Source organism: Lissotriton helveticus, chromosome 5_1 (assembly GCF_964261635.1).
Source record: "Lissotriton helveticus chromosome 5_1, aLisHel1.1, whole genome shotgun sequence".
In the NCBI taxonomy this organism is placed as follows: Eukaryota; Metazoa; Chordata; class Amphibia; order Caudata; family Salamandridae; genus Lissotriton; species Lissotriton helveticus.
The window spans coordinates 581466114-581479358 of record NC_136065.1 but is presented as its reverse complement, the minus strand read 5'-3'; the positions used below and the strand labels follow the sequence as shown (position 1 = coordinate 581479358).

The 13245-nt window shown below is 41.9% G+C and overlaps 1 protein-coding gene across 1 annotated transcript in view; it reads right to left on the bottom strand.

Moving 5' to 3' along the window:
• SLC16A12 (solute carrier family 16 member 12) overlaps positions 1-13245 on the bottom strand; it is a 1078196-nt gene that overhangs the window by 193604 nt on the left and 871347 nt on the right. The window contains exons 9-10 of the mRNA XM_078642924.1: positions 9850-9953; positions 7403-7546 (exon numbers count right to left, since the gene is read on the bottom strand). Of these exons, the coding sequence (XP_078499050.1) occupies positions 7403-7546; positions 9850-9953 (248 nt within the window). The remainder of the gene's footprint in view (positions 1-7402; positions 7547-9849; positions 9954-13245) is intronic.

Sequence of the window (13245 nt, the reverse complement as noted above, 5' to 3'; positions counted from 1 at the left end):
GTGCTTCTATATGGAGCACTCCCCTCTAGTTGATTTCTTAGTAAAAAAAACTCATTTTCTCTATAGGAAATTCATACCTCATGTTGAATAAGCCAGTTTTTTGACTCATTACCTGTGCAATAATAACTTAAATATTCATCAAGCATGACAGGGTATGTTTGACAACCTTCACTGCAGGCCACTAAGTTGACAAGATGACATTGGATTAGAATAATTGATCTTTGTGATTTGTATATCAAAATGTGTTTTCAACATGTGTGACAAGATTTACTGTGTCTTTTCATTTCTGTTTTACATTTCTGTTGCTCACGTGCATTTGTACACCAGCATACAATTCAGAACCTTGAAGGAGAGCAGTGGCTTGAGAGCCACCGGAAAATGTATTAGCTGTCTGAAGAACCTCATCAGTGATGTCACTGACCATTTCATGAGTTATGTAATATGTGAGGTCATAAGCAGTGCATTGTAGGGGCATTAGCAATAGTTAGCTCAGCTAACTATAACTGCTGAGTTTCACTGGTTTTGTACGAGTGAAACTTGACTCTAACTATAAGTCCCTGTAACCTTTGTTTTTTTGGGTGAATTTCTATGATTTTTAAATGCTAAGTCCTAATTATAACGTCCCTGTAACCTTTGTTTTTTTTCTGCGAATTTCTATGTTTTTTAAATGCTAATTCCTAACTATAACGTTTATGTAACCTTTGTTTTTTTCAGTGAAGTTCTATATTTTTAAGTAGTAATGGCGTTTGCAGAGTGGTGGAGAAAGTGGGTGGGGCCTCTGACCATCTCTCAGGAATCCTGCTATGTTGGACTTACAGAAAGTACCAGGAGGGTTTCTTGGGCCCCAAGGTCCCTCAGCATCCAAGAGGACTTCATTTCCCAACCAGTAGTGCACCAGGAGATGCGTTTGCAGAGTTGTGGCTGCCCATTTTATCTGTGTAGTGCTCCGTATTTACTATATTTGATTGTGCTGCTCGGCCAGTCATTTTATCTGTGTAGTGCTCCATATTAACTATATTTTATCATGCTGCTAAGCCAGTCATTTTATCTGTTTAGTGCCCTTTAAGAGACTTACTTGGATCTTGTCGCCCAATTGGGTGTTTGCCTTGTGCCCTGGTCTGCTGCGGCTGTCGTGACGTTTGTGTAGCGGGCGGAGGAAACCTTGCGGCATCACTTTTGTGCCAAGCTTACTTCCGGGGTGGTGAGCAGTCCAGTTGCTTTCTCACCACCTCTCAAAAGGGATGGTGGAGTGGACACGCAGCCCGTCTTCGCCCGTCCGCGTCCAACTGGGGCCTGTAACTCTGGTCCTTTGCAGCCAGAAACAATATCTTAGTCCCCCCTGTTTTACATAACCTAAGGTCCACACCGAACAATCATTGTCAGGTTTTCAATCCTGAAAACCTTCCACCTTCATGCACTTCTGCCAGTTTTTATGCTCCCCTTATTCCCGCCCTAGGACTGAAGCCCTGCGTATGGTCCACAGGTCAGGGTGGCTGCACCTGTGTTCTTCTCCAACTGTCTGGCTGATCCTCTTCCGCCCCCAGAATTTCAGTGTTTCAGCTTGAACTGACGCTCTTTCCCCATGCACCAGCTACATTTATTTAATTTTCTCTGTGATGCTAGTCCCAACACAGTTTTCCGTACAGAAACCTGGCTTCAAGATGGATGCTTACGTGATGTTATTTTAGCACTCCCTGACAACTTCGCTCTGATGGGGCTAAATAGACCTCACAGAACTGACGGAGGTATTGCCATTATTTTTTAAAAGAGCTATAAATGTAAACTAGAGGACCTCCAGATTACTAACCGTGAAGCCCTGCTATTTACTCTCTCTCTCACCATAAAATGTAATTTCTCCAGGTCTCTTATCTATCCTACCCCTGGGTATCCCAGCGTCTGGTGTTCAATTCTTCCTGACTTACTGGCTCCCCATATTTTGCGGTTAGCCAATTTTACTGTGCTTGGCAATATTCACCTACATCTTGAAAATGCAGATGATTACTTAGCTTCAGCTTTTATCAACAACTTAGGCTCTCTCAATCTTGCCCTCCTTAACTCTGCACCTACACACATCGCAGAGGACCTTCTGGACCCTATTGTTTCTAACTTTAAAGCCTTGTGCATAGCATCGCCTCTTCCATTCTATTGGTCAGATCACTTTGCAGTTCCTTTTAGTATCATTGATACTTTCAATTCTCCTTCTCAGCCTGTTCTGAAACCTAGTTCCAGGAACTGGTCTAATCTCAGCATGTCAGAGTTAAATAAGCTGGTCATAAAGCATTGCCCACCCTTGTCTCCCAACATGATCCAGACCACATTTCCGTTCGTCAATGGGTTATAGAGGCCACTGATTCCATCCTGCCTCCTTCAGCTAAATTGACGCACAAAATGCATCCTCCTGCTCCTTGGTTCACTGTGTCCCTCAGGCATGAAAAGAAACATTGTAAAAAACTGGAAAGGCAATGGAGGAAATGCTATGCGACTGAGGCTAAGTCCGAATATGTGGGGGCGCTGAAAACATATCATGCCGTTTGTAAATCAGCATGTGCGACGTACTTTACTGAGAAGATTACTAGTTCCCAACATTGTCAGAAGACTCTTTTTAAAGTACTTAATGAGCTCTCAGCGGCTGGTAACACTCTGCCTTCATTTACTCTTTCTCAACATCAGTGTGACGAGTTAGCCATGTACTTTCAGAGAAAAGTTGATACAATTCACAGTCAACTAGCTGTTGATGTTGCAAACTTGGAGATCCTTACGCATTGGGATGCCTCATTGGAAGGTCACCAGGAAGTGTACCTTTCGCCTAATCAGCCTGTGGAGTCCTCTAAAATTAGGGCATGGCTTTCTTTGGACATGGTGACATTAAACACTGTACTACAATCTATAAAATCCAGCTCCCCATTAGATCCCCTTCCTCTTGCAAAACTCAGACTTTTAGACAATGCTGCCCTAACTGTTATTCTTAAACTTCTCAATACTTCCTTCAAAGGATATGTCCCTCAGAACTGGAAATTTCTCTTCTTTCTGTTTTTTCCAAGATGTTAGAAAAGCATGTTAACACCCAACTCCTCATTTGTTGAGTCTCATCAGATGCTCCACTCATCACAGTCTGGTTTTAGGGTGGCACACAGTACCGAAACCCCTCTCCGTGGGGTCACAGAATGTCTTAGGCAACAGCTCAACTCTGGTGGTACGGCTGCTCTAAATTTGCTTGACTTAAGTGCAGCGTTTGATACAGTGTCACACTCTATTCTGGCAGATAGACTTGAGGCCTTGGGCGTAGAAGGCTTGGCCTTGAGGTGGGTGACCTCCTTCTTGAAAGATTGCACCTTCCAGGTCGTCTTGGCCAAAGTAAGATCTAAGTTATCAGCTCTGTCCTCGGGTGTTCCTCGGGAATCCATCTTGAGCCCACTTCTCTTCAACATTTTTGTTTGTCCGATGGCTGATGTTGTTAAGAAGCATGGGCTCAATCTCTTCTCATATGCTGATGACACCCAGATTATCTTTTCGTTATCAGCTGCTCAACATCACGATCTCTCCTTACTCCATCCGTCCCTAAGGAATGTTTCCCTCTGGATGAATAAAAACACCCTGAAGCTTATCAGTGATAAAACTGAGGTCTTGGTTCTGGGTAACAACCTGGAACCAATCACTGGCCGGATTCACTTGGGCCTTTACCATCTCCGGCGACCAAGGTCAAGAATCTCGGCTTTATTATTGACAACAAGCTCTCTCTGAAACCACAGGTGTCCAAGGTCACCGCCACCTGCTTCGCTGTGCTCAAGTGGATCAAAAAGATCCTTTGGCTAATTCCACTGCTCACTCAAAGAACCGTGATCCAAGCTCTGGTGATTACTAGATTGGATTACAGCAATGTACTGTACTTGGGCGCAAATAAATCCTTGATTCGTTATTTACAAATCATTCAGAATGAAGCAGCTAACCTACTCTTCCGCTGCTGAGACATGCTTCGACCTCCCTTCTGTTTCATGAATTACATTGGCTTAAGATCGACAAGCGCATTAAGTTCAAGGCATTGTGCTGCATGTGTAGGGCCTGACATGGTTTGGCTCCCTCATATATTCAAGATCTGGTGACACCCTAAGTGCCTACCCGACAGTTGAGGTCATCCAACTTCTAACTGTTCGCAACGTTCAGGTATCGCCTTGTTTGGATGAAGGGATACTTGTTGCCTATCTGGACCTGAAACTCTGGAACTCCTTTCCAGTCTCTCTTAGGAACTGCCACTTTCTACTTACCTTTCATAAGAATCTGAAGACAATGCTTTTTTTAACTGTGCACTGCAGCTCTCTTCTGCTGTCTATTCTTGCACCAGGAGCCCTCTCGGGATAGCTGTGCGCCCTACAAATCTCGTTTGATAATAATAATAACTATGATGGTACTAAGTTCAGATGATGTCATCCAAACCCTATGAAATATCCCCAGTTTGTTGTTAAGTTTGTAGGTGGTGCATTCTTGAAATGCCACTCCATACAATTCTATGGGTCACTCCTTGCCCGTTGTGCTCGTACCCTGGTGCCAGTGATGGAGAATGCATATTTTGTCCATTAACAGTGAAGTAGATGGCCACTGGTGAGTTCAGAGTCTAAATCAGGTGGGTGGGATGTGTCATGTAAAACATCTTAAGTGGGATAAAGGGGCAATCATGCCTAACCATATGACATCACTTTAGCCTTTTTCTGGGTTTCCCTAATCAAATTCAACCTTGAGTGTACACACAACTTGCTTAAGCAAGCGGTGACCAACGCCCAGTATACGCATGGCCTTCAACTGTGAGTAACAACAATTTGGTCACAGGCCTTGAGCCAAATTCTGCTGTGGTCATCCAATCCTGCCTGTGGGCATCCCTAGGGGGCAACAATCTGCGGCATCTGGCCTTTGGCCTGCACCCAACACCTCTGCTTGGCACGGCATCCTGCCAGGCTCCTTGCCGGACCCCCCCCCCTGTGTGCAGCCAAACACCCACAGGTCCCCCACTGTGGACAGCCTTCAGTAAGGTGCTGTAGTTGATTAGCCCTGCACCCAACCCACTGCAGGTGATCAACCCGCTGCATTTCACCTGCAGGCTGTACAATGGTGGTTGGCTACTTGGTCTGGTCAATGACTCCACAGTGGGTGCCACGCTTGGCACGATGCTTGCAATCAGTTGATCCCGGTAGCAGTGTGCCATAATAATTATTTTCTTTTATTTGACTTCAGGGGGGTCTCTCTGGGACACCCCACATGCCCATGGTGGTTAAGGTGTGTCCCTCCTGTCCGATATGGGCTTTTAAAATTTTCTTTTCAGGGTTTGGGAACCGTTTTTTTGAATTCTGTAATTGCAGCTGCAACATTTTGTTCAGAGTTGCCACCAGTCACTCAGATTAATGGCTGGTGGGAGAAAAAGCTCACACAGGCAATAAGAATGGCCTATTTATATTTGAAAATGTTGGTAGCATGTTCAACCTTCCAGACATACCTAACGTTTCCTGAGCGTTAACCTCTTTTTAAAAGCTAATTCCTCGAAATTGGTGTAATGAATTTACATCAAACCACAAAAATTACACTGATGTAATAATTCCATTCAGTAATTTTTTTGTATATCGATAAACTAAATTCCCTATGGGAAATTGCACTTTTAGGACCCTATCTTTCTTGGCCTACCTGTCGGATCAGCGCAAATCTTTCAACAAAGTAGCAGAGGTTGATGAACGTTTGTTTTGAGTTTTGTGTCGACGCACCAATCAACGTCAAAGTTATTAGCTCGTAATACATGTACAGAAAAACACACAGATATATTTTTAAGATTAGGGCTCTTAAACTTAACTAACTTGTGAAGTAAAGTCATGCAGTATAAAATACAGGAAAAATTACCTTGATGCAATGACTCCCAATGTTACTCCTGTGATGTAATGGTAGCACGCATCCCCTTTTGCTCTGCTGAGTGCACAAATAGATAATTTACCCTCCTAAATTGTTATATCCACCCAGCTCTCCAGGAGGTGCCCGCAGGAATGACCCCACTTGATGAAGAGGCGTTGTGTGATGCCCCACCAATTCCCTCATTTCGGAGGGCGCTTCTTTGTTCTATCATGGTGTGCACAAGGAACACCCACATTAAGGTATATCTCTGGGAGACTTGCTAGTACTCATTGGAAATACATTCAGGTTAAGACTAACAAACTGCTGAACATATTCTTGATTAGTTTTAGTGAGGCGTCATAGGATCTGTAAACCTATTCAGCACTTTTCTTTTTTTCTCAGAGTTTTATATAGCGCGTACTGGACCCGAATCGGGTATCAGAGCGCTTTACATAGCACCAGTTACGTTACATGAGGACACATTCATTTTTGTTAGGCACGGGGAGATTAAGTGATTTGCCCAGAATCACAGGATGTTTAGCGTTATTGCCGAGACTCGAACTCAGGGGCATATTACCAACAACTAGCGATAATTATCGCTATGTTGGCTTAGCGGCAATAATTTTATCGCCGTGTTGCGGCAATTTTTATCGCTTAGGAGCCTTGCTATTATCAAGGTTTATCTCCTAAGCGATAAAAATCGGCCGAAATGCATGAATATCGCTGTAAAGTCAGCGATATTCATGCATTACCGAGCTAATGCTCTTAGCCATGTTATCCACCTCCCATTGGATAACATGGCTAAGAACTGCTCAGGGCAGGTGTTAGCTTTTGGAGATATTCGCGCTTAGCGCTAATATCTCCAAAAGTTGGTAATAGGAGATAGCGATAACATCTTGGCGCGCCCACTTTGCATGTCATTAGTGATATCTCCTACTAGCTGTCGCTAACTGGTGTTAGCGACAGCTAGGTAATAGGGAGATCATTTTATCTCCGCTTTCTTGGCTTTTAAAGCCAAAAAAGCGGAGATAAATCCCTTGATAATATGCCCCTCAGTTCCTCCAAGTCCGAGTTCGAGCGCCCTAGCCGTTAGGAACTGGGAAAGAAAAGCATAGGCAGGGTCAGGCGCCATTTCAATAAGTCCCTGCACATGAGACAAAGTTGAACTCCGTGCCTCCTTATGGATCACTGCACATTATTCTTCTGGGTTTTATGTGAAGGAGAGAGATATTCTTCCTCAGTAACTTTCCCATTTGAGTAATGAGGGCCTACCTCTTAGGATAGTGGTTTGTACAGCCTGATGTCCATACATTGCCATGTATTCCACAGAACAAATTTTACATATTGGCATTCGGAAAAAAAATGTTGCATTACATAGTAGAAAAAACATAATATGAACCTAAAAATGAATATAAATGAACACTTTTTGTGATCTCTGGATGCAACAAACCTCGTCAAAGAGGTACGATGACAGCAGAAAATGACATCTTGCAATTACAGCGTACTAGCGAAAAAGGCTTGTGAAGCTATTAAGTACCTGTCATAACTCCCAGAGTGAGGTACAGGTACTCCAGGCTTGTGGCAAAGGAACTCAGGATTAATCCAGTAGAAGCAAGCAGTCCTCCTAACATGATTCCCACTTGACAGGAAAAATGATTACTCACATAACTGCCAAGTGGAGCTGGAATACAAAAGAATACATATCTGCAAACAACAATATCATAACATCTTCCGTTCTGAAATACGGTCAAAGGCGTATCAGGAAATATGTTTTAAATAACAAGGGAGATTATTCCAACAGAATGGAGCACAACCTTGGCACATTACAATTTGTTAAGCAAACCTGGTGTAATTAATTGTAGTCAATGATTTCACAACATTTTCTTTTGGGCAAGGTCATAAGTTACCTGACTGCAGAGATGCTAATTTTTTTTCGAGTTGGAATTCTACTGAAGTCAAATTGGTCTGTGCTGTGCACTACTGTATTTCTACCACATGTCTGAAACCAAGGGCCTGATTTAGATCTTGGTAGATCAGGTCCTGCCGTCGCTTTTTCAATAGTCTTCCTGCCCACCGGCTTGGCGGTTCGCCCTCTGTAGTTATACGTTTGCAGGTCCATGGGCAAAAGTCCACCACGGTTCTGCAACATCCCCCAGGAATCTTTGTCCGCATCAACAACGCCATCGGCAGAAGTGGATGGCGGCCCCCGCTGATTATGATATGCCTTTCTGTCGAGGCATCTGTGGCAGGAATACCGCCTACTTTGAGTTGGCGGAATTGAAGAAAATTAGGTAAAAATATTAAATTTTTACCTGCTTCCGTTTCCGTCTAGTACCCAATTGCCCAGGTCCCTCCTTTGCTGCTCCGACTCCACCGCGATGCCAAACGACCCCATTGTTGCTCAGATCTAAGGTAAGCTACTCGTACAATTTTCCAACTGAGGTAGCCTCATGTATTTCTGCAATGCTCTGACATGCAATATTTTTCTTAGGTGTAATGCAGTAGTGTTCATTTTCCAATTTATCAAGGTAAATTGAACACATCTGTATTGGCACTTACAAAATATTTGTTGTTGTGGTGTTTGGGGGTGCTGTGTTAGTGGTGCATGTTGGTGGGCATTCAATTGTGTGTGTATGTTGTGTGAGTGGCATGCAATATGTAACACAGACGGACATAGCACATTCCCTACACATGATTTTCATGTAAACATGACACGTATGTGTATTTGCACAATAATAAGTTGTACTTACCAGTCACCACTCCACTAGGTACTCATTCCATCCGCAAACCACTGCTAGGACACTGCCAGCACAAACTGAAACATCTACATCGACTTGGTGCAAATCCGCCGGCCTGACGGAGTACTGTTAGCCAGCAGAGAAGACTGCTGCTGTGGTGGTCTACTGTCTATTACTGCAACATCTAAATACGACGGGCAGACGGGTGCCAGCTTGATGAAGTACTTGAATCTGCCGCGGTGCTTGAGTCCCCCAATATCTAAATCAGGCCCTATTTTGCTCAAGCTGCTCCTAGACTAGGCAGCTGGATTTCGTAAAGAAAAGGAGCCATCCCAGAGTGCAAGGTGAGCATTTTGAAAGAAAGCTTGCGAAAAACAATTTGTTAGCAGTTAATTGAATCACAGAAAGCATTTTATTGCATTTCTTACAAAAACAATTTATGGAATTTATATTATCCTAATACACTATCTTTATTGTACATGTAATTAATACAAGTGGAACCTGTTGTTCCGGTCTTTCAGACCACAGCCAAAATTAAGCTTTTAATTCCTGCAAGAAGTAGCATTCAGAGCAAAAATCAGAGCTGTCTGGATTAGATCTTTCTTGTGTCAACCCCTTCCTGTATTTTTGAAGAGGCAGAAGGCATCGTTAAAAACAGTTTGGAGAACCTCCAAACAGTTATGTTCAACCCACAATGAGATATTTGAAGACTGCTTGAGTTGAGAATGCCAATATTGGGTGTGTTGCCTAACATTCACAATTTCGGCCACTCCCTAAATTTAGTGAAGAACAGTGAAAAATTAAAGCATATGCAAAAATGAACGAATTATTATAGTTCATTCACCCCTATTTTCTATTTTTTCAGAATTCTACATAAATGTAATTATTTGCAACTATGTATTCACTTTTGTAGTAAGCACCGCAATAAATTACTTAGATGACGAAGACGGGGGTTATTTGTCCGAGAATAAGTCCTGATCTTGTGAACCTTTAAAATATTTGATAAAAAGAAGACAAATCTCTCCTGATTAAAATAATGCTAAACTTTCCTGCAACCTCATTTCTTTGTGGTAGGATATATTGTACGGTTTTTAGTTTCTGTGGGCCAGAAGAATCAATTTTCCACTCCTGTTATCTTCCAAATAGTTTTTTTTCTCAAGCACAATTGACTGTTAGATGGATACCTTTGCTGTACCTACTACACACATGTTGAAATAATGACCACTTTTGGTCTCTCAGTACTTACCACAAAGCATTGTGGTACAATCAACAATGGAATGAATCCAAGCAGTTCGAGCATAATCCTCTCCAAAGTATGTTTGGAATTCCACAAAAAATATGGAAATACACCTAAAAGGAGATAGATAGTAAAAAAGAAAATATAAAGCAGTTTAACAAAGTATTCTAAAGTCAATGTGTCCATAAAAGTTCTTATATATTACTATAACAAACCGGCAACCTTTAGGGATGAATGTATCCACAAAATAGATTGAACTAGCTTTCAATTGAAATAACGACATTTTGCTAGTAAGCACTGCCTGTGAAAATCATTTTGAAGTGTATGTAGGAAAAAGATAAGATGGAAGGAAGAGCTCAATAATATGACATTTGCACCCATTAAACTAATTATCTTCTCTGCCTATACTAATAATCCAAAGAAGCCCTAACTTAGTAAGATCGGTTTTAATATAATGGGATTTATTAAGAAAGACAACTTTTAAAAACCAGCTCATTAAAATCCATAAATGCTGAGGATTCAGCAGAACAGCCTTTCAATGGAGCCAGATGTCAGAAAGAAAAGAGATACATTATGTATGGATATCTTCTCGCATTCCTTAGACTAAGTGGGTTAGGATGACTATGATGGCTATCTAGGTGGACTGATATGTGATTGTTTGACTGGTGAAAGGGAGGGTGGACATAAGAATAGGTGGGTGGATGGATAGGCACACATACATACTGATGATAAATGGATTAACAGATGAGTTGCCAGTTGTGTAGATGGACAGACAGATGGAATGGAAGTTCTGACTTCGGAAACATTTTCTAACAACTTTATCACCTCTTGAAGGCTGATATAAACCTGCTGGAAAAGACTAAGGGGAATGGGGGTGCTGGCAAACTTGTTGACTAAGAAGGTCTTTTATGAATGTGAAAGCTAGAGTCAATGTTTGGGAGGTAGGAAGTTGATTGTCTGACTCTTGCTGGCATGTTTACTTTAGGTACTGTTAAGAGATGAGGAAATCTAAGCTTCCGCATATTTTACGGACATACAAACTGATTTAGTTTTCTTATTCTCTTCTTAACAGTCACTTAAGTACCAGATAAGTAGAATTAAGCTGATACTTCTAAAGATGAGCGAACCATTATTGGGAGCTTCACAAAGATCACACATAGGTGCTCTGACCCTGAATAGACTGCACAACCAACCACTCTTCACTTGAGAAGTTAAGTAACAGAGTATAACGCTTTCCTTATCCTTGAAACACACCTTTCTGCAAAATTGCCCTGGGATCTTGGATAATAGTTTTAACTTTAATAATCCCGTGGCTCATATAGTTCGCACACTCAGTACAAACTGCACCCATGAGTGCCCTCAATGTAAGATGCCGCCTACAGTCCCTTTATTGTGAGCATTCTTTAGTAGTGTGTACTTTGAGCTTTAAAATATATAATGGTTCTTTTTCAGTGAAAGTTGGGAGGCACAACTAAAAAATGGAAGTGAGTGGATTCAACATTCCCCTGCTTTAATGTAAATGTATTGTAATCAATGTGCCTTGGCCTAACTTAAATAAGACTTCACCAATTTACTGTTTTTTCATATTACACAGGCACTACCAACAAGAAACACTTTAGAGACACAATAACAGACCATCTTCCATAATCTCTCCAAATACTGTTTTATGTCCAGTCTGTCCCATGAACAGGACAGTCAGGCATTTTTATTCTATCCGAACAACAGAAGTTAATTTCATCAATTCCCAAAACCAAGGGAATGCTATCATTTTGCTCTTTGTTTACACCACCTATTCTGTAAAGATTGTGTCACAATAAATTAGCCCTTCAAATCTGCTGATGCTTGTTAAAGCAACTGGTTCCCATGAAATCTATACACCCAGAAGAACTTTAGCTAAACATTATATGTGTTACCTGTCATTTTTAGATCCAGTGAGAGGCAGCACATGCTGTCTTTCAGGCATTATACCAACCACTGACACAGATAAAGGTGATAATAGATAAGCCTTATCAGATACCTGACCGCTGTTCACTTTTTTGATCAGCCCACATTACAGCCATTATCTGCTGTAACAGTCATTCATGATGTGTGGAGTCTTGAGTGTGTACTTTCAGACACTGGCTCAGGAGATATATGAGTCAGAATACAGCTGCTACACTCAAGTTGTTTATTCGCAAGCTTCACACACAATCAAGGACAGCAATGGGTTTGTGAAACAATTTCCTCTGCAAGTCCATGACAGCGGTGACCTGGATCTTGGAAATGTGACTTTCACTGGATGAGGACAGGGAGCAGTGACAAAGCACCTGTCAACCAGCTGCACCGCTGGTGCTGCTAATGGCATCTCTGTCCATGACTGATGGGCACCAGTAAAAGAGAGGGACTATGTAACTGCCGATGGCATGGGTCACTGTCCCAAGAGCATGTAGTACAACCCCATGGTACCTACTTACTTCTGAAAGTTCCTACATGGAAGAGCAATGCTCACCTCGTGGGCCCTCGGCAGCATGTGTGTACGTCATTTCTGCCATTGGCCTTCTGATGCTCACCTCATCACTCTCGGTCTTCAACAAGAAATAGTGACCACTACCCAGTGTTCCATATATCGTCCTCACAGATGTGCCCCAGGCCTCTTCCTCAGCCATGTACTTTGCTGCATCATAGTCACATTCAGGTGCAGCATGGAGTTGTATGCACATTGTCTTCGAAATAGTACTGTCTGCAGCACATATATTAATTTTGATACTCTCCAAGTTTGTGCATGAACTGCATACAGCATACATATGAAACTACCACCCACCCATGTTTCCAACATGTTCTGTCAGCAGCTGTTTCACCATGTCAGTGTTTAGTGTTATTGTAAGTACTTTAGATAAGGCAATATGAGAGCATAAATGTAGTAGTAGTAAAAACAAAGTTTATTTAGACAATAGTCTATAAACCATACACAAGACCATGGATCATCTTTAGCAATGGATATTTTACATCATAATTCATTTTAACATTCTATATACATTTAAAACCATAAAAACACTAAATTGACATTCTCCGTATTTTAAAATCTTAATGTCTTAAAATTTCCCAACTTCCTTGGATGCCTCCGTTACAGCTTCTCTTGTTGCTTTAAAAAATTTCCCCAACGCAATTGTTATATCTAAAAACGACATTTCTGTAAGGAGAGCAACCTCCTCCGATCGTGAGTTCACCTTGTATTTTAAAAATATTGGATGTAAAAACATTTTTCGCACTGTTAAAATCAATGTACAGTTCAATAGTATATGTAAAATGTCATTCTTTACACCTGGCTTGGTAGTTTGGATGTGAGTCCCTTGCTCATTGCACCATCAGGATTCAAGCAAGCCGGGCCGACGACGCCTGAAATGGCAGAAACCGGTCCCCGGAAGC